The 25,120-nt window shown below is 41.6% G+C and overlaps 2 protein-coding genes across 51 annotated transcripts in view; one reads left to right on the forward strand and one right to left on the reverse strand.

Moving 5' to 3' along the window:
* The window catches only part of LOC113036849 (protocadherin gamma-C5-like), a 271,126-nt gene extending 261,175 nt beyond the window's left edge, over positions 1-9,951 (forward strand). For 26 of the 50 annotated variants that reach the window (XM_026193649.2, XM_026193602.2, XM_026193619.2 and 23 more), the window contains exons 2-5: positions 1,766-1,824; positions 2,700-2,753; positions 5,625-5,722; positions 7,236-9,951. In XM_026193649.2, coding sequence (XP_026049434.2) covers positions 1,766-1,824; positions 2,700-2,753; positions 5,625-5,722; positions 7,236-7,519 — 495 coding nt within the window. In that variant the 3' untranslated portion in view covers positions 7,520-9,951. The remainder of the gene's footprint in view (positions 1-1,765; positions 1,825-2,699; positions 2,754-5,624; positions 5,723-7,235) is intronic. The other 24 variants (XM_080288557.1, XM_080288537.1, XM_080288545.1 and 21 more) reach the window with 3 other exon arrangements.
* A 372-nt stretch (positions 9,952-10,323) lies between these two features.
* The window catches only part of LOC145419306 (protein diaphanous homolog 1-like), a 34,117-nt gene continuing 19,320 nt past the window's right edge, over positions 10,324-25,120 (reverse strand). Inside the window, exons 10-11 of the transcript XR_013901412.1 lie at positions 11,135-11,299; positions 10,324-11,061 (exon numbers count right to left, since the gene is read on the reverse strand). The gene's annotated coding sequence lies outside the window, so the exon portion shown is untranslated. The remainder of the gene's footprint in view (positions 11,062-11,134; positions 11,300-25,120) is intronic.

Raw genomic sequence — 25,120 nt, forward strand, 5'->3', positions numbered from 1 at the left:
TATAAAATAGCCTAGTTTTATCTGTCTGCTTACACCCGGCTTTCCATAAGGAAGCATACAGGAAGATATTCCAGTACAGTCTGTTATTCTTCTTTCCACATGCCTGCATTGGGATTTAACCTTGAAAACGATCAGTGTTTGTCTGTGAAAGTGTGTGGTGAGAACAACTCACGCAGCTGGAATGCTGGGTCTCTTTCTTTGTGGATGTTTGCTTCCCCTCACTGCTGATATTTTTTTTCTCCCTACAACCCAGACAGATTTACATGCCCACGCACACATACACATCTCTGTGTCCAATTTTAGACTTTAACCATCAACCGAGCTCTGCCGTGAAGGAGGATGAGAGTTCATTTTTCACCCTCCCTCTCATCTTCACCCATTAAAAACATTTCACACTGTAATAAAAAGCTTGCGAGTTGTTACGAGGAATAACCAAGCAACCGTGTCTGTAACGGACCTTGTTTTTCTCTTCCGGAGAGCTGACTTGTATTCAACATGAAAACAACACTGAAACTGAATCCACCGACAGCTATTTTCACTCAACGCTACATGCATTATGGGCTTGTTCAGCAACTGTACTACTGCTTCCATTACTTCTTCATCATGCACACTCAACTCTGTTGGGAGTATCTTCAGGTCCTGCGGTTAAATTCACTTGTTTTGTCTTCAGGCTGTTTCAACAAACTGTATTTCCCTGTTTGGTCCTGTGTGGTCACTAACCTTTATTCCTTTATTTACCTGTATTCTAACAGATTCTCAGTCAATACTGCTCCTTGCGTGTAGCTGTCTTTCACTTTTCTCTGCTGCTCTCTTGCTTCTTTCCATCATTCCCTTGGGTAGAACAGCTCTTTTAATAATGCAGCACATCATTCTGTTGGCCTCTCTCTCCAGGGAGCTCTTGTGTCGATTAGGCAGCAGAATCTGGAGCCAAGCCACGGGTCTATTCACCGCATCACTGCACAACAAGAGAGTCAGAGAGAGTGAGGGAGGGAAAGAGCTAGAGAGAGACATGGTGGCATGGCCCGTGAGGTAGAGATGGACAAAACCGCAAAGGGGTTGAAGACATTAATAGACAGCAGAAGCATGCAGAGATGGGAGAGGCTTTTATCACTGCTTCTAAGTTTTGGTATCCAACTTCTTTTGTCCTCTGACTCTTTAAAGGAGATTTTTATAAGAAGCAGTGTGGGAAGCTAATCAGTCTGTCTGTGTGTCTCCTAAAATTCTTGTCAGTGTCATAGTTTTGGTTTGCCTTCATTTTTCCACTCATGAGCTGGCAAGCTCAGTATTTTAGACACATCTCTATGTGTACTGTCATCCACTGAAATAATCCTTTCAGATGCAAGTCATTTGGACGTCCAGTTCAGCTTCTGGCCGCTTTGGTGCAAAGCCGATTGCCCACTTAAATTAACACGTTCTCTTTTTGATGATGTCAGTCTTTTGATTTTAGTTTTGAGGGTTTTCTTTTTTCCTTTTTTTTAATCAGGCCTGTAGTTTTTGTGTATGTGTGCGTGCTCAGTTTATGCCCCACAGTGTTTGGGACAACATGGATGCCTGAAGGTACAGTTATTCGTGGCCATCTGTAATGCTTTGATGAGCCTCAGTGAAAAACTGTAAAGACAAATGATACACACAGGCATACATCGTCATTGCACACATCTCAACTACAAACCAAATACATAAAAACACTAAACTGCACCTTAGAAACATCTTGCTGTTGTTGCGATGAAACATATATTTCATACTGCATCTTCTGTTCTCTTCACAGCAAAAGCCTCCCAACAATGACTGGCGCTTCACACAGGGACAAAGACCCGGACCTAGCGGGTGAGTTAGCAGAGTAACACATTGATTCAGCTGAAATACGCAGTAATATCTAGATCATGTTATTGCTTTTCAAGGGGGAAAAGAGTAAAAGGGGTGAGGGATTTTTTTTTAAAAAGGGGGGATGGTAGTGAGCGCTGTAACCATAATAATTTGCTACCTGCAGTGTGCCATCTGATTTTAAAATACAGATGGCATCACAAGCAAACATTTTTATGTGACTTCAAATTTTATTCCAGTGGTGATGAGTTTCTTGTTCCACCTGATTGCATGATTCTGCTCAGTAAGGTTGTGAAAAGCATCTCTGCCTGTTTCCAGGCTGCTTTATAAAATGGCTGCTGCAGCTTCCACTCCCCCTCCCCCTCCCCTGCTGTTCCTTTCCTCTCTGCGCTCCCTGAGCCTGTGCGCCATCGCTCAGTACTACTGATGAGGAACAGTGACCAGAGCTAGCGGGGGGGGATGGGATAGTGCATTTATCTTTATTGCTCTCTCCATTTTTTCCTGCCACGTCACTTGAAAACACGTTTTCTTGACATCAGTTACTTGCCTTATTAAATGTCAGTTGTGTTGTTTAGTTTACATTCTGTGTTGATTGCTTTGTCACTGATATTTGCCCATGTAGTGTACGCAGTTGTGATTGTGCGACAGATCTTATGAGTCGAGGTTTGTCCCTGAAACACACAGGCAATGTTAGGCACAAACACAAGCTACTGCACTTTTAGAAACCACTGGGTTTTATTTTACTTCTCAACAGCTATGTCATTCACATCCTGTTTTTGAAAAGTATGTGGCTGACTCAGCATTTTCCAAACAAGATCTAAAGCATATACAAATACACAGTAGTTCTTTTCAGGGTGTATAACTTGTTGTGTTTTTAGTCCCCACATGCCGTACGGTACACACATACGATGGACGCCGAAGAATGGGACAAGGTACCGATTTAGACGTAGGCCCTGTATGGTCACTTTATGTCCTCAGCAGCTGATCAGGGATCGCATTTGCCGCCGTTCAGTGAAAGAGGAACTTGGTCAGCTGATAAGGGCAGGGAGTGACTCAAATCTTTTAGTTAGTGCACTGCAGTTGAGTGCTGTGCTGTGTGTAGCTGTACCTAACCCATAGCTTCTGTTAGTCTCCCCGAAAGTTTGATGGGATTTGTTGATCGATGTGCATAGGCCACAATGCCTGCTGTGGCGTAGAAAGGATTGTGACACTTTTTTTCAGTTTGTGTGCAGTGTTTTGTAGATTTGCTATGCCTTGTATGTGTGCTATACATATAGTCGTTATAGTCTGAGAGCTCTTCTTTTTCTCTCCTTTGAGATTTGCCTACCATACAGTGTTGCCTTTGATGTATGTCTGTGATGGTTGTAGCTTAACACTACCACATGCAGCTTTTTCATGTGACTTATAAACCAGAGGACAATGACAACGTCTGTGTCATGACTGATAGTTTAAAATGCCTGTTAGAGGTTGAGATGTTCCTAGATGGAGTAATTGGGAGTCTGTTTTAAGCACTAGAGATTAACATGCAGATATAATAGATGTCAGCATGTACACCATGTGACCAGAGGAATGGGTTTAAATTATAAAATATAGCCTATGATAGGGAAAAAGGAAAAAACGTAAGACACAGTGGAATAAATGGTTAAATAGAGTGGCATTTGAATTCTGTGTGAAATCAAAACATTAACCACTGATTCTGTGCTTCATTGGTTGGAGGGGATTAAAAAGAAGCAAAGAGCTGCAGGAGGGGTTTTTTTTACCTTTTCCTACTGTGGCTTTAATTTCTTGAAGGTTCCCTGAAAAGCGACAAGTAAAGGCATCTATTAAGATGAAACATATCATGTAAGGAAACCGAAGGAGAATGATAGCCCAGACTGGCCAACTGAGGACATCATTCTGGACCACAATGTACAACTTTGCCCACAGGAAGTGATAATCCTGACCACAGGAAACACTTAACTCAACTAGAGGATATGATAAGAAAAATAATGCTAATTTAGCATGAAGGGGCACAAAATGGCTGCTTCTGGCCTTACCGAGGGTGCTCCTCTCCAGTCTGTTTCTCATTGGCTGCTTGGCACAAGACATACATGTTTCTCTTCCTCGGTGTCTTTCTGGCACTGAGCTGAAAACCACTTCAGTGTTTTGGCAGTGCAGTCTGGCAACCTGCGCTTAATCAGAGCCAAGCTTTTGTGTTCAAACTCCTTTTTCACTTTTTCTCTTAATGTGTCTTTTACTTTCTCTTTATTCCCCAGATCAGGGCAATTTGTCTGATTGCTTTTTTAGTTGGTTTTAAGTAGAAAGGAGCTTTCTTGTTTACATCCTATGCATTTAACACACTGTCTATTGTGCAGAAGTTTTAGATAAGCTGCAAATCCTTAAATATATTTACTTTTCATAAAAAGGAACCCAAACATTAAAAAATCATTTGGCATAATCACCCTTTAAAATAACACCAGTCCTGCTAAGTGCAAACATCTTGGCTATCTCATTTTCTTCTGGCCAGACCGATTTGGTGTTCATGGCTGTGTGGGGGCCATAGCATCCTTTGCATTACTGTAAACAGTTTTTTATGACTCTGGTTATTGCTTTGAGGTTAATATTATGCTGTAGGATGAGCCTACAACTCTGTTCTCTCATGCATAAAAAGTTAAACTTAAAAGTTTAACCATCTTGAGTACTATAAACCATCTTGTGTGCTATAACGCTGTACAGACTGTCTTGCCTTGCCCCTTTATTTCTAAAATCTTTGTATTAGGAAAGTAGCACGCAATTTCACTGTGTCACTGTCATTTCCAGCTGCACATACCAACAGAATTGTTTACCCATGGCCTCCACTGAGTGTCCTGAGGGGTTTTATTAGCCCATACAGTCAAAAAGCCTTTGTTTCAACACTCTGACCCACTGTTTACATGGCTGAGAGTAGTTAAATGTTACTTTTTTTTAATGTAGTGCTGGTGATGAATTAGCCATACTACTGCTATAATGGTTTTAAATGATGTTTGAGTCTCATGCAGGGCTTCTAATGAAGTGAAATGACATTTATCTATATTTTATGATAGTTTACCAGTAGCATGAAGATAGCACACTGTTGTTTTTTGACACTAAAAATCTAAAATTGGGGGTTTATTAGCACTTTGGGAACAGACTCAAACATTGTGACCTAGTTCTCAGTTGCAGAGTTTGTGTTGCCGTGTTACATGCATGGGAATAGAAATAAGTAGGTGAGCATACTCAAAGCATACAAGTCTGCTTTCTCCGCTGTTACCCCCACATGCAAATTACAGCTTTTAAATAAACCAGCCTTTGAACATGAAGCCCGTCCAGATGGAAATGTTCAGCGCTCACTGAGCGCTGCATGTGCGACTATGCAGACAGCTATTTCCTTTAAAGGTGGGATCATTAAATACGTTTAATCAGATTTACTAGACGGCGCATTGCTCAGGGTCATAATGGCGAGTGTGTGACCGCTGTACAATTAATGTGTGAACACACTTGCTACCATGTGTGTGTCCAGCAGCATTTGCACATGCCTTTACAATAATCTGTTTAAGCGTGAGTGTGTGAGTGTGTGTGTGTGTGTGTGTGTGTGTGTGTGTGTGTGTGTGTGTGTGTGTGTGTGTGTGTGAGAGAGAGACACACTCTGTTTTGCGTACTATACATCCCGTATTATTCTCCTCAGGCTGTGTATTTCACCATCAGCTGCTCTGCTTTACATCATCCTGTCAAGCTAAACGCACATAGATCCACTGTAGAGGAGAGTTTATTTACATGTGTTTTTTCCCGATTTTTTTTTTCCACAGGGCAACTGGAGGACCTGAGGTTGCCATGGGAACTGGCCCCTGGCCCCAGCCCCCTACTGAAGCTGAGCAGCTCCAAGCCCTGATGGCTGCAGCCAACGGTGGGTCCTATACCTTGTCACCTCTTTCGTCCCTCCTATGAGTTCCACCATCTCTTTTCCAAACCTATTTATTGCTCTTCTTCTCATCAGGATGCGTGGGAAGTGGTGGTTTGTTTAGCTTCCTGTTTGGTTGGAGAGCAACAAGCCAGACTCAGTCATTGATAAAGCTCTGTCTGTCCACGCTGGCGTTTCCATTTAGTGGACGTGAACCTAGTATTACTACCCACAGTTTCCTTGATGTAGTAAAGCTGATTTGTTGAATATAATAACACAACAGTGAGACACGTTTCCACTGTACACACTTATCACATGTTTAATGTTTTACTATAAGCAGTAAGCTATAAGGGCTACTCGTACATTTATGTAACATTAAAGCCTATATGATTCCTATATGTTACAACACACATCCTCCCCCTCCTGTCCTGTCCCTTCTGTCCCTGCAGTGACGGCTTAGGCAGCACTGAGGTGAATTCACACAGTGACTCATCTTCAGGCTTTGTCATCGCATAGAAAAGTACGCAGAAAACAGCAGGATTACCAAGACCAAATGTAGCGTCAGGCAAACACAAATTATACAAAGATGGTAATGATGGAGAGACGAATGTGACGAGGTTTATTGGCAAACAGATTCAAGTCGTCACTTCCAGTGTTATTTCACCACCAATCTGTCCCCCCCTTCTTGGACACTGGGAACTGGGCCCTGGTGTGTGACATTTTTTTTCCATCACTGGGAAATGGCGAGATGGTCATGTGGTGGTAACCTGCATGTTAGACAGAATGAACAATTTGAGCCATCAGGGAGGAAGGAACAAACTGAGCATGTGATAAATACTGAAGGTCATCTCTCCTTTGTGCTTAATGTCACTGTGCCGATAAACACAATGACAAACACGGAACAATTCATTTAATTAGCGCTCCACTTCAGAGGAGAAGGTAATAAAAAAGTGTTCTCTCTAATGACTTTAGCTCCAGCACAGTTAGAACTGCAAATGTCATGTGCATGTGTGTGTTTATGGAGGCTGAGATGAACTAGAGAATGGGGGAGGGAGGGTTTGTTCCCTGGCTCTGCAATGCAGGGGCTGTGGGAGAATTATGGGCTGAGCAGCTACGTCATGCACGCTCACAAAAACAGGGCATGCCTGATTTATTTATTTATTTTTTTAAGAAAAGGAACGTCAGATAAACAGAGGAATAAGACATTTTCAGCAACCATGTTGAACAAAAAAGAAAATCCTCTTCACTCTTTTGTTAATATTTCTTCTTGTTCATATCTTTACTTTTTAGGTTCACTTACTGTCTCTTTATGTTTTTGTTTGAACTAAACCGGATGTTCAGACTGAATTTCGTTTTAATCTGCTGTACAAAGTATTATAATTTCCTTTTATGTCCTATTTAATTTCACCTCTTCTGTTTATAATAGATATTCTTCCAAATGCTTTTCTAACAAGTTTCATCCCTCTGTCCTCTTCCCTCCTCACCCCTTGTCCCCCAACTTTGTCTCTCTTCCCCCTAGAAGTGAGTGAGGCTACAGCCACCCTCGGGCCCGGCACTATGGGCTTGAGCACCCGCTACAGCCCCCAGTTCACTCTGCAGCACGTGCCAGACTATCGTCAGAACGTCTACATCCCAGGCAGCACGGCCACCCTCACCTCAAACCCCCAGCAGCAGCAGGCCACGGCCCAGCAGGCCACCCAACAGGCACTGCCCCCTCCTCAGGCCTCAGCTCAACCAGAGCCCCCTAAGGCCGCCCAAACTCCAGCCTCCAAGAAGAAGTCCACCAAGAAGGAGAAGAAGTAGATGTGAATAGGTGAAGGAATGATCAACCTGGGCCTGATCTGATGAGAAATTAACCCTCCACACCCCACCATTAGATATCTTAAATATTGACAGCAAATCACTTGTGACCACATGGGCAATTTTGAAAGTTCTTTGAAAGTGTCTTGAATGCCTCAAAGAATCTGAATGTGTTGAAAGCTGTTAGTGTTTCTAACTTGTGCTGTGCTTAAGGTCTATTATTGTTCACATAACCGTTGTTGGTAGATATATTTGGCTGGGTGTGGGGGGTTACTGTCCCCCGCCCATATTTCTTTCTCTTTTTTTGGCAAAAATACAAAACAAAAACTTGGACAAAGAGATTCAGTGTAAGCAACCTTGCTGGGATGACAAGACTATACGCAGTGATGTATTCAGAAATGAAATGTTAATGTCTTTCACGTTGGATTTTTTCATGCACTTTCCATGAAGTGGAAAGTCAGCTGTTGTAAAGTACGTTAGTTGCCATCCATTAGATTGCTAATAGGGTCAGCATTGCTGGGTCTTAAAGCGTTAAGTCCTTTGACTTTAAGGCTGTTGTTTGACAAGTATTACAAACTCTTCTGCATGCTCATTAAGGTTCAAACCACATATACTAGTTTAGAATTGCAAACTATGCATTGCAAAAGCAGAGGAGGAGGACATCTTGAATCTATTATCGTCCCTCCAATCGCAGGTCAATATAATGCACATGTAGCATTTACTTGACGCAAAATGAAAATTACTTTTGTAATCGTAGTTTTAAAAAAAACAGATTTTAATCTTCTGATATTTTTATGACCTGAGCATGCACCCAGAGGAAGGGCTGGCAAAGAGTGGGGGTTGCACGGCGCTGTGTCGTGGAGTCACGAGCCATGCTGTCCATATCAGTGGTACAGCAGCAGAGACTGGCTTCTTCTGCAACACCTCCAAGATGGGCACAGATATGTCTTGCTGCCCCGCACCCCCCTGCCCTCCCCTCCTCACACTCAGCTCGTGTCCCTCCCTCATTCACCACCCCCATATTGAGAGCCAAACAAAAAGAAATGCACTGTTAGTATTCTTAAGATGATGTAGGGGTTGTAATCACTTCAGTCTTTAGGGAAACATGTAGATGTGGTAAACTTAAGTGCTTAGGAGTTTCTAGACACCTTGCGGGCCTTTAGGGCCTCGATGGAGTATTTTCCTTCACCATCCTCAAGTGCTGAAGAAACGTCTTGATGTGGCACAGTATCATGTCTTTTCTTTGGGAGATAACGATTCGATAGCATAGAGAAAGTGTTTGTATAAGATATGAAGTTTTTACATTGCCGTCTATCCTTCTGTCAAACTCCTGGACACGTACAACAGCATGAAGAAAAAAAAGGCAGCTTGCAGGGTGGGTTAGGGAGAGTGGAAGTGGTATGGTGAGAGGTAAGCAGACTGAGGTGGCACCATTGTATCGATCAGGGGGTGGTAAACATCCTTGGCTCTACCCACTGAATGTACAGAGGAACCACAGTTGACCTGCCCACCCCAGAAACTCTCTCAAATGCACTGACTGTAGTAGAGGTCAACAGAGCCAAGCGCAGTTGTCCCTGTTGGTGAGGAGATGCCACTCACAAGCCCTTTGAAATCTCTCTCTTCCATTGACACCAATGGGAAACCTCAACCTCTTCACCCCTCACCTCCCGCCCTCTACTCCCTAGTCCTGTGAGGCTCTTCCCCACTGTAAATAAACACGAGTCCTGTCGATGGTATGAGCCAGGTGTTTGTATAGTAGGGACCATGTCCAACATTTTCAAAATAAAAGTCCCTCTCCACAAGGCGTGGCTTACTACTGGAATGTGTTGCATTTTGTTTTTAAGAAAAAAAAATTAAGAAAACCACAGTTAAAAAAAAACAATAATAAAAAAAAAAATTGAGATGTTCTTCAGCAGTTTGTGTTGCAATGTAGTAACTAAGCACCATGGAAGCCAACTAACACTTAAGTGTAAATAACTGATAAAGATAACTTTAGATAAGTAAAAGAAGTGACACACGTAGACTAGTTAACTTGTGGTATGTGTTGCGCATATTTTTGTGTTTATTTTCCCTCTACTATCTTTTATCACCCTGTAAAGATACAAAAGAAAAGAAAAAAAAATATGGAAAAGTTTCTATCCTTCTGTAACCTCTTAATGTTCTTTTGCGGTGATTTTATCTTGTGCATTTGTGAAAGAATGCCTCTCATTCTCTTTCTGTCCATATGAACAAATGATTATAAATATTATATATGTGTAAGTCCGTCCGCTGCTGAATTAATCCTACTCTATCCTGCTGTATTATCTTTCTTATCAAATGCTTAAACCCCACGCTATACCCCTGTGTTACTCTTATTTTTATGCTAATATTTATATTGCTGTTTTATTTTCTCTTGAACACTGACATTTCAAATAAAAAGATTCATTTTAAAATTACTTATGCGTGTGGTTTGTGTTAATGCTGCTATTTGTCATTTCTCTCACAGGCTGAGTGAGGTAACTCTGAGCATCATTACATTGTTAACAATATTAATCGCGCTCACTAAACAGTTTTAAATGCTTCTTGGAGTTTTAACCATGTGGCTGCAGCACTACTAATTAATCCCAGAAGCCTTTTGTCTTCTTTAATTTCAGATTTCTTTAAAAAGCAAACTACGAAGCTACAAATAATTTACAGGAACTAGGATGGCTTAATCAAAAACATGTTAAATTGATGATATAAGTTCTGATCCTTTTTCAATAGGACTCAGAACTACAGCTGCCAAAAAAGTATTCTTTGTTTAAAAAGAAAAAGCACGGCACAGCATATTAAGTCAGTAAAATTGATTTATTTAGCATCTTTCTAGAAAAGGATATGCTTCACAAGAACAATTAGTACGCCTATACAAATAAGTACTAAACTGCTCTTTAAAAGTTTCAATAGAGTCCATTGATCTCAAACGTAATGGTAATGGATTCCATTGTTTATTTTAGTTTTCGCTGTAGTATGAGGAACCACCAACAAGACCTGCATGTTACATATGGGTGCAAGAGTTCACTATTGTAAGCTGACATTTGACCATGCAGAGCTCTAAAACTGATCACCAAGATCTCAAACTGAAGTCTGAACGTTATAATTAAAGCATGGTGGAAAGTAAAATAGTACTGAGGTCAAATGTAAGATAATCATAGAGCTTATTCTATAAACTGATTCCTTCTCCAACTCATTGATATTAGAGCTACACGCTTTTCTATCTTTCCTCTTGCAGAAGTTGGGGCCACTATAGGGAACATGCCTGCACATGCTCTTTGGGCCTTTCAATAGATCTTACACAATAACACATGACTCTATAAATAGCCCACAGGACGTCACTAAGCAAAACAAAAGGAGCAGCCCACTGCTGCAGATGTTGGGGGATGGAAGGAGGGACTGAGAAACTGGAGGGATAGAGAGGATGTGTCGGCCATGAATCAGGTCGTTATGCCTGCTGTTGTGGGTTTTCGGAGTCCAGGTTACTGCCTGAAGATTATGCAAGACCAGCGGCTACTGGAGCTATTTAATCATACCTGAAATGACAAAGAACAATCCAGTTTTTCCACACAACAGCATTCCACCATCAATCACTGCAGATTCACATACCCAAAATGGCCGTCTCCTCTTGCCACTTTCTTCTTGAGTTATATGGTTGCCACAGTAACCATCAGCCCTAGCGCTGGATGCTTTGCTCTGTTCAACACATCTTCATTACAGATATATCCAGTAGCCATTATTGGCTCTGCTCAGGGCCTGGCTGAGCTCAATGACCTGCGGAAAGATAAACATATTCAGCAATTAGTCAAACCTGGCAACCGACTGAGCCATATGTAGAGAACATGGCAGAGCTGATTGGAGAATATCCCACACACACAGACACAAGGAGATGAGTCAGAGGTAATAAGGCACTGTGGGTTTGTCCCCATTTGGAGAAATAAAATATGAGCTTCCATTTTAGAGCCTATTCTGGTTCTATCAATGAAAGGAAACTGAGGTGCTGTTCATATGGGTATATTATACATATACAAGTAGGACTTAAAATAGCTTTATAGTCTCTTTGTCAGCTGATGTTTGTCATCCTGTGACTCATACAGACTCCTGATGCCCTGACTGTCCCCATGTGTCAGAAATTTCCCCAAGGGGAGACCCAACAGAATGAGGAGATTGTTCTTCTGTTGCCCCCTTTATGTCCCCTACCCCATCTCGCTTAATTGAGCACATTCCTACTGATTATACACACATAGAGATGCACAATAGTGTGACAAACAGGCAAAAAACTTCAAATCAGTGATGTATAGCAGTCGCAGACTAGAACCTGACAATGGGCAGCCTGTGTACGATAACAGCATTAGTGACACAGCCTGGACACAAACCAGAAGACCAGGCTTCGTCATATCCTCAGTGTGATACATGCACATGGAAGCAGAGATGTGGCAGCCCACAGAGACACTTACACACCCAGACATTCAAAACACACCCACGAGCACCCACGATAATTAAAATGTATTATAATTTGAGCTATAATTCACATCACACGCCTACATAAGAAAACGGAGGTTCCTCTCTTCCTCGTCAGTGTGGGAGCTGCCAGAAACTTCCCGCGCAAGGAAACAAGGATCTCATTTCAGGCCAAGGAAGACTTAATCAATGTGAAGAAAGAGCAGGATGTGACGTAATGGGTTGCTAGTGGCGGGACAGGAAGTGAGTTTCCGCGCCCGTTTACTGTTTTTTAACCTCACAGTAGTAAAATCAAAGGAAGGAGTTCCTCCCCCCCATCCTCCTTCACTGGCTTCCTCTCTTCTTCCTTCCCTGCCCCCCCCCCTTTCTCACTCCAGCAGCTGTCTCTGCATATGTAGGGTCACCACATGTTGGAGAACAGAGGTCTGTTTTGTGGATATGCACACTGGAAGACTGAAAGGATAAAGCTTAATCTGGGTTTTTGTCGGGAATAACCCTGACATGAAATTATATATATATATATGTATATGTATATGTGTGTGTGTGTGTATAAATTAACAACCACTCATCATAAGCAGAATCTAAATCCAGCAGGAACTGACTGACCTCCACTTTTATCAAGCAGGAATCTTGCAGTGCAGAGCCAGAGAAAGAGAGAAACTGCTGTTTTTAGGATGAACGTTCCTTATAAAAGATTAATTGACAGAGAGGAATGGAAAGTTAGTTTTCTGATGGCACTCTCCGCCAGCTCTAAAAATAACCCCTGAACAAAAGCGTCGGATAACACCAAACGATTTGTCACATATGAACACACATATATCCAAACGCTGCATTGCTCTTTAAAAATCATCTTTGTATCTCTGTAAAGACAAATATCCTGCTAATTTTCAAAAAGTCTGCTTTCATTTATTATTTCAGCAGAGAGGAATGTGTTCATAGGGCAGCGTTAACAGGGAATCTGCTGCTCTAAGGCAGAAAGAAGAAGGGGGGGTCATTGAGAAAGAGCATTGGAGCGCTGGAGCCTGAACGTTGCTAAGGCTAACACTATCCTGATTTAAAGAGACTCAGTAATGTGCTGGCTGCTGGCTTGACTAAATAACAGAGATGGAGCTGTAGCAATGTGGAGGAAGAATACAATGCTCCCTTTCAAAGCCACAAACCCTTTTTCTCTTCATCTGAAAAGCCCCCTCTCTCCTCATCTCTCTCTCCCCTCATCTTCTTTGCCAAGTGTTCTTGCTCCTGTTTTCTCAGCTGGGAGGATGGAAATGAGACAGCGGGGAGACAGGAATTGAGAAGGGAAAGACAGACTGAGGGAAAGAGAAGGCTGACATTAGGCTGCTACAGACACAGGGTTAATTGCTTTGTAAGCCAGTGAAAGAGAAGAGTGAAAATATGAGGACTGCATCAAGTCAAAGGTCGCAGACAACATAAAATAAGAAAGTGCAGTTTGGTTTTAATTTCCCCAATAGAATGGAACAATGTGTGTGTTATTTTTTTAGGAGATCAAAAGCTTCCATCTGGTGTAAAGTGGTTTAAGGGCATCCTCTCCCCCCACCTTGTTTCTACACACTCTAATACCCACACACACACATACACACACTAAAAACACACATACAACACTCTAGCATAACCCCAATCCCTTTTAACAACCATACACCCCATGAGCAGTCCTCCACCCCGCTCCCTATGCAGCTACCACGCCCCCAGCACAGTGCAGAGGATCTAATCCATTGCCTCCACCAGCTGCGGTTGTCATGGTAACAGAAAATTCCAGATTTCCATGATGAAGGCTGGAACAGAGAGGAAACCAGAAAATAAAATGTTCAAGGATTCAACAAAGAACGCCAGTTTACTCTTTGTTGTTTTCGCGGGCGTGTGTGTATGTGTGTGCGTGTGCATTTGACACAGCTGCATGTGAAGGATGTTGTGTAGCATGTATTAGATTTTAGACATACCAGAACATTAACCGAGGAGGTTAAGTGTGTGTGTGGGAGAGAGGTGGGTCTGAAAGGTCGGACACGCTGTGAATGCGCAGCTCCTCCAGACATGCAGACATTGACACAGAGGCATGTCGACAACTCAGCACCATGGCGACAGGTGTTGCTGCGGAAATGGTGCAGCTGCTGCATGGATATTTCAGGCTAATAAGCGTGCATCATCAAGCAAGTCTCTACTTTCCCCCTCTCTCCCCACTGCACCGCTGTGTCCCCTAAACTGCCCCTGTGACTGATCCCCTTTCCAGTAGAGTCATGCAGTATTGTTTAGAAAATACGTCCAATTAGGAGAGAATCTCGAGGTCTTCAGGGAGCATACACATCAACAAATTCATTACACGTGCTGACATAGCTTGCATAAAAAACACACAAAAAATAACTTGCTCAGTTCTTGAATTGCTGTTGGTAATAACAAGGTGTGAAACCAGATGGTTTCTGTCTAAAACTAACTGGGACACAAACCATGTGTCAAATTCACCCACTAATATCAAGCACTGGCTATCAGGTTGAATGCTTTCCCTTCTGGAAATCCCACAAGCATCTCCAGAATGAGTAGAAATGCAGCCACAGTCTTTAGACAGAAAGCCTACAATACATACACACAAACACACAGAAATTATGAGAATGTAGCATATTTGTGAAACCCCAGGGAAAAGCAAACTGGGCATCAACACTTGAAATCATCAACTGGGATCATGGGAATGTTTTAAGAGCCATATCTCACATTCTGACCGTCATCTAAATGTCACCAGTGTTGGTGGGACGCTCTGCTGCACGCCACGACCTCTGGGACAGGTGTTAAACCCATCAGCAGAGGAGGAAGCTGGGAACTTACTCTGGAAACATGGGAAATCAATTCAAATACAAGACATACCAGAGGTTCTAAGTGATCACTGTACCAGATAAAAATGTAGAAAAAAAGCCAAGCACATTCCTACAGAGGAAAAGTGCATTATCTGTTATAAAGATATATCAAAGGTGCCAGGAGAACCTCATAAAGGGAGATAAGAGCTAAAAGCCAGTGAAAATATTTGTTCTCTTGTCTTTGCTTTCTGATGCAGTGCAGTCAGACTGTGCACAATTAAACTTCCCCAAAATGGTTCACTGCCTCATTTAGAAATTTGCAGGAGTTGTGACTAGTTTGTTTGCATGGAGGCGTGTGTGCATCAACAGCAGGCAGAAAACAAACCTCTGAGAGGATTAATTAGAAAATACTGCAGGATGTTCTGGGAAACTAAGAGGAAGAAGACAGAGAAGGGGGGGCAAGTTCCAGTGCCCTAATTTACTGCTCTCATGATACGTCACTACCATCCCTCTCCCTCCCTTCCCCAGTCTCTTTGTTCTCTCCCCCGATCATATTCTCCACATTTTTAGCAACACACAAACCTAATTCATTTGGTCAAATTCTTTCAATGTTTCCCCATTATTTTTATCTCTATCATTGTCACTACATCCATTTTCATTCTTTCTTTATTGCTAAAGCCAGATAACCAGACTCTCTGCCCTAGATAACAATTGAGGTCTGTCAGTCTGCCTTTGTGACCCCGCCTGACGTCCATCCATCTATTCATCCATCCACTGCTTCCCTCCACTCCTCTTTCCATTTGAGAGGGTAGTGGAAGTCCACAGAGTTCAGTTTGTGTCACTCGTCTGTCGGTGTCCATAAAGCTCAAATATTCATGCGCCCGTTCCGCGCCATGCAACAACAGATGATGTCGGAGTGCGAAAGACTCTCAGTTTCCATGGCAACCTCCAACATCCATTCCCCTCCTCCCCCTCCCCTCTGCATCCCCCTCCTCTCTCAACTCAGTTGGGTGGTAGCGAGGGATGGCGGCGGGGATGATTACCTCTCTGAGACCATGCAGCAAAAGGGGGGGGGGGGGGGGCATTACAGGGAGTAGTTCGCTAGGATGTGAGGGATGGAAGAGAAGGGAGGAGAGAGGAAAAAGTACAAATAATTAATGCGGATTTTTAAAAAGTGGAAGCCAGGAAGAAAAAGAAGAGGTCTGACGGGTGTGGATTGGATGACAAAAACAAACATCTGTCTGCTGATGACCAAGATAAATCTTTATGTTCTCTTTCACTCTATGCATTCCCTCTTTGTCCTTTCTCTGCACTCCCACCCATAAAGATGCAGAACAGCACACAGACTGTAAGCAGCTTACTATAATACAGCTCCATAAAGGCTCCCAATACTTCTCCTTTACCCCCTACCCTGCCTGCCTACTTCCCTGACTGCAAAATGAAAGGTAATGCAGCATACTGCCCCCTATGCTTCAAAATCAAGCTTGTCTGGACCTTTGTGTTCTACAGAACACATTTGGAGTAGTTGCTGAATGGAGCACTTGATCCACCCTATCCTCTTCATTATTAGTAAAGCTGTGCCTCATATCGTCTGCACTGTAACCGTCCACCAATCTCAGCTTAGCTGTTTACAGGCCTGATATTTTCCTTCTCATCACCCCTGCACTGGTCTTTATCCTATGCCTGACTGAGCATCATCCGCATTGTTTACTGCCCCCTGTTTAAGATATCATCCCTTTCCAGCTGCAGCCATTTGTCCACATCTGTGTTCTCTCCCTCTATGTGGGTCATTGTTTGCCATGGTTGCTTTTGTCTTTGTTTTCTTTGTCCCTCCCTTTACTCTTGTGATGCTACTCCAGCTCTCACTTTAAAATGAGAACAATCCCTTGTAGGCACAAAGAAAAAATAAACTTTCTTAAAACCCATGTTTTAAGAAAGGGGGAACTGTTGGAAATACACGGCAAAGGAGTGTATACATGGGGATGATGAAACAAGCAAAAGAAGAGAGGAGAAGAGGCATGAGACACGTGAAAGGGAAAACATTGAGGTAGAGCAGTGAGAGGTCAGGACGGCACATAAGACACCCAAGAAATGGGGGGGCTTAAGGAAAATCGGGTATGGATACTGATTTTTGCCAGCAGGAAGTTAAAGTAACCACGGTAACCAGTCAAAGAAGTGATGTCATTGTATCTAATAGGTGCTTTGCATGGAGGTGGGATTTTCTGGGGGGGGAGAATGAGTGTCTTCACCCTCAGCAGTTTGTTACATATTAAGAAAGAAAGGTGCTGAGGTGACTGGAAACATCTTCTTCAACAGCTGATTTTTCTTTTATTTGCATAACCTTTTTGGTCTATGATGTGATTGTTTCACCACTAAAGTAAAAGAATAACTTGTGTGTCTGATCTGGTTGGACCTTGCTCAGAAATAAAAGCACATACAATTATTTTTCCAGGTGAACATCAAAAAATACACTGTCAACTTCAAATACAATATAAAGCATCACTCCAGAGATTTGTCTGTAAATAAAGATCAGTATGTATCATCTGGACTAAGAACAGTAGTGCGAGTGTGAGACCGTTTAACCTGTAAATGTCACTGCAGATGTAGGATTGTCATCCTCTGAGCTGTAGGACACACACATGGGCACACACTCACATGGGCACACACATATAAACATAAAAGAGATGTATGAGCAACAAACACACTTATGTACCACACCCACAGACGTACTGCCCCCAGAGGAAATCAGAGTGCTGCAGGATCAGCTAATGTAGGTCAGCTGACTGACAGCTTACCTAAATCACACCAATGTGTATGGACATATAGGGGGCAGGAGGGAGTGGTGAGCATGCATGTGTGCGCACACAGAATAAAACATATTACTGGTCCAGAGATTCTGAGGGGTTCCACATGGATACAAATATTCTTTCAACTGCAGTCATCTTTTACTGCAGCCGACTTCTCATGTGAAGGTCTGGGATATCTTATCTTAACCCAACCAAAGAATTACACCAACACAAACCAAAAAAGAGAAGACTAGGATTTACGGATCTTGAGTAGCATCCACTACAGAATAAATACTACTCACCCACCATAAACATCCAGTAGGATCCACAGAACACCTCCAGTATTTCAACATCGCATATCTTCTATTTGGTATATCTGTGGTGCTATTAATATACGTGACTACATTAAATACTAATGATAAACACTGTTGGGGAAAAAAATCAACATCAAAAATAAACAACAAAAAGAATAACTATGACAAGTGTCTAAAAAATAAACAATCATAGAAAAATTAATTTAAATTAACCCAGTCAAGGAAATCCAGGATTTTAGTACCTGTTTAAGTACCTGTTTGTTCTACACTGGGGCACACGGTTTCGTGCCTTATTTATCACCCAGTTTTCCCAGAGAGAACACATCTCTGCCTGGCCCCCATAAGAAGCACAGGTGTTAACAGTGCTGCTGAAGGAGTTTCAGCAACAAAACAAATGTCCCTACCATCAGCAGTTTTTACCAAATATATAAGAGGAATTTGTGAAAGTATAGCCACTGCCTATGTGCATGTGAGAGGGAAAATTTTAAAAAAAAACGAGGCGGTAGAGTGAACACTATGGCCAGTGCATGTGGTTGTATAAGATTGGTGCTTATTAATATTCTGTTTGCATCATCTTTTCACACTGCCTACAAAGCAGACGTCTCTCTCTCTCTCTCTCTCTCTCTCTCTCTCTCTCTCTCTCTCTCTGTGCCCCCCCCCTCCCCCCTTTAAATCTGGGGTGGAAAGACATCCACACAGACATCATGATCTGGAGGGATGAACCATGCGCTGGATTTCAAGCACAAAATTAAATGAAAATTGTGGATTGCATGTGATGTTACTGCTAGTTATCATGGCAGAAAAAGTTTGCTTCTGTGCTATTACTAAAGATAATAAGAGGAAGGACGCAATGGATGGTAAGCAAGAAAAGTGAAGAACGATAAGAAGCCAACAATCCGACAATGAGAACAGTTGTTCTCTCTGGGTAACGCCTCAGGCTAGGGACTGCTTAGCAACCATCTGGACACCACCAGTTTTGAGGGAAACATGTATTTCCCAACCAGTTGATGAGGGTTCTACACCAAAACCCTTCTTGTGATGCCAACTACTCTGAAAATACTCACCTCTCCGAGCTGTTGAAACTGGGAAAAGTGGGTAGTTGGTAGATAGTTTGCTAATGTTTGTAGCCAAGCCAGCATCCAGTGGTTGTCAGAGGGTCACTGATCAGTGTCTAGGCCTGCGTGAATGTGGCTCCAGCAATCACTCGCCTTTCAGGGCATACACATCTTTCCTCTCACGACCAGTGGTTACCAAGTGGTCTCTAGGTCTGTGTGACAGAGGCCTAAAATATGAGCAGATATCAAAACCTTTCTCTATCAACAGCAAAGAAGCCAGTTTCAGACAACGCATTCTTTACAGAAGCCCCATCTGCTTCATAATGGGATTTAATGCTTAGGTTGTCTCCATTTGGACAATGTCTTAAGGTCGGAAATAGAGCGGCACACACAAACGCCAAAGTCAAACACAGTCATGCTGACAGTTCTTTTAGCAGAAACATCACATTGTTTTAGCGCAAAGCATCACTTTCAGATGAACATGAAAAAAAAAAACAAGCAAAATGACTTGTATCTTATCTTCAAATGGACAGAGAGAAACAAAGGAATGGGATGTAGAAAGCTAAATGGGCGGGGGCGACTGAATATTCACATTGTTTGAAAGGCATGGACATTGAAGGAAAGAGAAACAACAGACACAACAGAAAAAAAGGGACTCCAGTTTCGACACAGATTTCATTTGCTTCAGGGTGACTACAGGAGGTGTGATGATGGAGATGTCACTCAGCGGTGTGATGGCACAGCCAATCGGTTGACACTCCCTTGCCCATGTTAATTGTCTGCTAATTGTGTGTCACATGGAGAGTGTTATACAAGTAGCCGAGAAATTCGATCAAGTGGATATCATTAAGACATGATAGCTGAAGCAGGGAGGCCGAATGAAGCAGACAGCAGCTACATGCACAGATGTGTATTTATGCACCGGGTTGTAGGCAAATGCAAAATAATGCAAATAGGCACTTTTACTCCATATTCAAATATGTACTATAACCTCACACATTCGCATGCCATCATTCAAAAACACCAGGGAAGCCCTTTTTGTTTTTTTTGCGTTTCACCAGTCACTCAAACTGTTTCTATGGAGTTTAAATGCCACAGTAGTGTGAGCTTCTCTCCTGAAGCAGCAGGAAAATTGAGAAATGGCCAGTCTAAATAACAGTTCTCAGAGCTGGAGACAGAGAGAGGGAGCTGTGGAGTGTACAGCCAAGTTAAAGACAAATGAAACACTTATTTCAGAGTCCTGGCATGGTGATGTTAGTAGCAGCCAGAGATATGCAAACACACACACACACACACATGCAGAAACTTCTAGGTCAGGAGAAGAGAAGGAATGAGGAAGCAGTGGGGGGAGACGATATAGAAAATAAAAGCTAATGTGCTCTCTGAATGTAAATTAATTGTTTTGTTTTCTCCACAGCCGAGGTCACATCTACTCTTCTATGTAACACTCCCTCCCTCCCTCCTCCTACAGCAGGCAGAGGGGTGGCAGATACGCTCAGAGGTTCACTTTGCTACCTGGAGACCGACAGTCTCTGTCGTCCAGCCAATCAGAGGCTGTGAAAAACAGCCTCCCGCTCCTCAATTGGTCCACTGCTTCCGGGAAACCATTCCACTATCAATGGCTGTGTCATTGTGTCGTCTGGCAGTGCTGAAGCCAATTATACTGCCCCCTTTCTTTGTTCAGACCTCTTTTCTCCAGCATAACCCCTTCACGCATATAAGGGCATAGACAGACAGGCACACACACACACACACACACACACACATGCAAATCTCCCCCGACTCCCTAAAATGTCACAACAAGAGCCTGAGGGAGTCTGGGAATCAGGAGGACTTGAATCTCATAACAATTAGACATCACTACAGATCAAATCACAAATAAGCTTATATCAATACACTGGTCTTAACTAGAATAAGTTAACTCTTTAAAAATATGTTCTTAACCTAATAAATAATACAAATATTTTCACTTAAAGTTGAGGTAAATGAATATGTTGTTTTCCTAATGGAAAAATAACACAACAGCTTATAAACACACAGGTGTCCAGTAGCAGCAGTTTTAATTGTTGATTTGATTTCAGTTATGTAAAAATGTTCAGCAGAAAATTTGAGCAGCAGCTTTGTTTGTGAAAATGTCTTGTTGATGCCAGAGGTCAGAAGCAAATGCACAGCCTGCCTTGAGCTGATGGGAAGCCTACAGTAACTAAAATGACCACTTCTTACAACCAAGGTATGCAGAAAAGCATCTCTAAATGCACAATACCTTTAACCTTGAAGCAGATAACTACACTGTGCGTCTCTCCTGTCAGCTAAGATTTGAAAAATGTTTGCTAGTTTGAGCCACAACTTCTGCTGTGACATTTGGATGGTAGGGTCGGAATTTAGTGTAAACAACATGAAAGCATGGCTCCAAACTGCATTTATAAACAGTTCAGACTGGTGGTTGTGGTGTGATGATGTGGGTGATATTTTCTTGGTACACTTTGGGTCCCTTAATATCAACTGAACACATTTAAACACCACCTGAGAATTGCTGCTGACAATGTCCATCCTCTTATTACCATGGTGGATCAGTCTAATAATAATAATAATAATAATAATGTGTTAGTCCCCGTAGGGAAATTACATTTAATCCATTCATCCAGTGAAGCAGGGAGCAGGGTGTGGGGACGGTACCTTGCTGAGGGGTACCTCAAGGTAGCTCCTCATGGCTAAAATGAACAGAATATGGTAGCATGTTTATACAACTATGTGCGATGCATAAACGCAGTCACAAGCATGAGCGCAACAGAGCATAACACACATTCAGACACACCCACAGAAGACGGCAGTTAAAGGCTACATCCACTCTTATCTAGGATGCAAATATGTCAGACTAGAGTCAACAAACATGCGCACACAGTAGGGCCAAAGTCCACAACACACACTAACACACAGCCATGTTGTCTATTCTTAGACGCTCCTACAATGCTGTCATTTTACGCAGCTTTTTAATCGGGCCACCTTTTGCTTTTTTTCGACTCCTAATCACTATGTCTATTTCAGTTTCCCAACTTCTTTCATATGGTCTTCTATACATTCTTCATCTTATTCCTTGTCCAACTCCCCCATGTCTTCCACACGGTATGCTGCTGTGTCCTACTTACTACATAAAGCATCTGTTTGTACAGAGCTTTTCCCCCTCATTGCTTTTAAAAGCCTTATTATCCCCATCGTCTTATTCCAAAAGACTTGAATGCTTTCACTTTGAAATAAAATGGACATCAAGAGAAAAAGGTTCAGTTCATATAAGGACGGAATTTAAAGTAGGTTCATGCTTGTATGCAGGGAAATGTACAGTGCAGAAAAGGGGAGCAAATGAAAGCAATCGCATAAACCACAAATGGTAAAGAGCTTAAAAGTGGTGGTGGTTGGGGGGGATGTATGAACTTGTGAACTCATTGAAAAAAGTCTGTTTTAAAGTTAAGATTAAACATTCAGAGTGCAGTTATCCCCACAGACAAACTACCAAAACGTTACAAACACATGAAGATAGATACTACTGAAAAACAGAGCTACAGGCCTGGTCAGAGTTTGATTAGGATCAGATGTGTTAGAATAGCTGAGCCTAACTCTGTGTTCAAAGAGACAGGAAGTGTGACCAAGACACACACACACACACACACACGCACACGCACACGCACGCACACACACACACACGCGCGGAAACAAAGAATGGATGCACAGGTTTTTTTAAATTCATTTTCTTCTGTTGTGTTGAGTCAGAATTGTTACTGATCTCTGGTCTACATATGTGTGCGTGCACAAAGAATAATCCTAAATTAGATATGAGACTTTCTTTCAAACCATACGACATTATATTATATAACAAACAAACAAAGTGTTATTCAATACACATCATCATTATCAAAAGGAAAAATAAATAAATGTCTGTCAACAAATCACCCATGTCCAAATACAGATACAATTTCTTTATATCATTTTGCAAGTTTACGCAATATAACAGTATCCTTAGCATTAAATAACGTCTCCATCAGTTGTCTTTGCAACTTAAAATGTTCAAATTAATTCAATTAAACAACAACAACTTATTCCCGTTGTCTAAGTTGTTGGTATAATGCCTGTCCTCAACACCAAGTTAAACAATTTGGTGACCAATGCAATCAAGTCTTCAGGACTAGTATTTATATATTAATTGAAAATCAAATCACAGCCACCTGCCTTATTATTCTTTAAATGTTTTATCTGAACTTTGACCTCTTCTTCAGAGAAAAAGTCATTAATAAACTCATTAGGTGAACATGTATTGTCTATAAAATCAGACAAATTAATATCACACTCATTTAGATGTTTAATATGTTCACAGAACCCCTCTATGGTTATTCCATCACAGGTAACTGTAGTAAAACGGTTCCTATTTATTATCCTACAATACCCTTTAGTATCCTTACTTTTGAGTGTAGTTAACAGCATATTAATTTCTTTACTATACTTATGTTTACACCTTCTAATAACTGTCTTATAGCAGGATCTGGAACTTATTAGGTTTCTAACACTTCCTTAAGTCTTTGCCTTAACACAATTCCTTCTTACACTCAATGTTAAACTAATTCTTCTCTTCATAATAGTTACGGTAGCATTTTTCAACATACCAAATCAAACCTCTGCAATTTTATATACATCTTCAAGCTTTGTTACTACTGAATCCATTTTTTCTTGGTTAACAATCATATCCTCAGTTGCATCCAATTAATTTAATGCATTGCTAATTAACCTCTGATGTAGACTATCAAGAAAATCTTTTGTCAGTCTGGCCCTCATTATTCTTTAAAGTTATTTTTTCCTTACTGGCACTTCATTTGTAAGCTCAACACAGATAGGACAATGCTTATAAGATGACAATATATCCAAAAATATCAACTTCAAAATCTACCACATAAGGGAGAAATCAGGATGACATAATTACATAATCAATAACACTGCTATCACTGATGAACGGAAGTTGAGGCCTTCTGGTTACATTATCAGAGTCAGTTAATGAGACGACAGGATGGCAGTGTCAGCTCTGGTTTGTTAAACTGCAGAGACTTTCATTCACAGAGCGCAGGAGAGTTGAATTCTCCAGGTATTTCAACGTGAAATGAATTCCAAAATCAGAACTCATTATATTCTCAAAGTCTCTGTGACACAGCATGCAGCAGATGCTCCAATTAAAATGAAAAGCAAGCTAATTTTGTTCAGATGATGAATGTTTTTTTTTCCCCACATCTGGTAGCATTAAAATAAAGATCTACACAATATTAGTACAGTGGTCCCAGGTATTTAACATAAGGCCTCAGAGTTTTGAACTAAACTCCTCCAGTCTCCATATTGAGGTATACTACAGACTAAGGCTCCATTCAACTTTTTACTAGAAAATTTATGGACTAATAAAGTTCATCATCTTTTTTGGAAGGTTGACTTGTACACAAAGAAAGCAATAAAAAAAGAACTGACTTTTCAGATGGATTTAAACGCAAAGACTATAGTATAAGATTTATGCCTTTTTCTTTGTTTTAAATAAAACGCAGATGCTGAGGATTCAACCTGAACAGGCTGTAACCGACGAGGATATCCTGTCAGTGAAATATGAAGGAGAAATGGACGGAAAGAACAGGGAATCAATCAGTCGTGTTACAGGACAAACAGGAAACTACTTCAGCTGTTTTAGCAGGCCTACATCTGAATAGCTTGTATGATACAGATGAATTTTTAAGGCATTCCCCCACACCAGGCCACTCATAGGGGAGGTCATACACGAGGTCATAATTTATAGTTTACCTCCGTGAGTCAGTATTGATGTCCAACAGAAAATGAGATGGAGATACAAGCTGGTGTTCTTCCTCCCAAGGATTTAGAGTCGCCATCTTAGAGGGAAACTCAACTGATGTCGTACATGAAAGTCTGCTTAGAGGTCTTCACATGTCCTTGTCTTGAGGCCATGGAACATCTGACACGACACAGAGTATACCTATCAATGCCAAAACAGTTCTCCCCCATTTGGGCTCCTGTTTATAGACAAACCCCTGTGTAAGTGTGGTATGGAGGAGGCTATGTTTGGAGTAACAGAAATAGTTGGAGATCATGTTTATTCTGTGATTATATTTAATTTAATAAATCCACAGTTTTTCATCAACAACAA

This window comes from Astatotilapia calliptera, chromosome 2 (genome assembly GCF_964374335.1).
Source record: "Astatotilapia calliptera chromosome 2, fAstCal68.1, whole genome shotgun sequence".
In the NCBI taxonomy this organism is placed as follows: Eukaryota; Metazoa; Chordata; class Actinopteri; order Cichliformes; family Cichlidae; genus Astatotilapia; species Astatotilapia calliptera.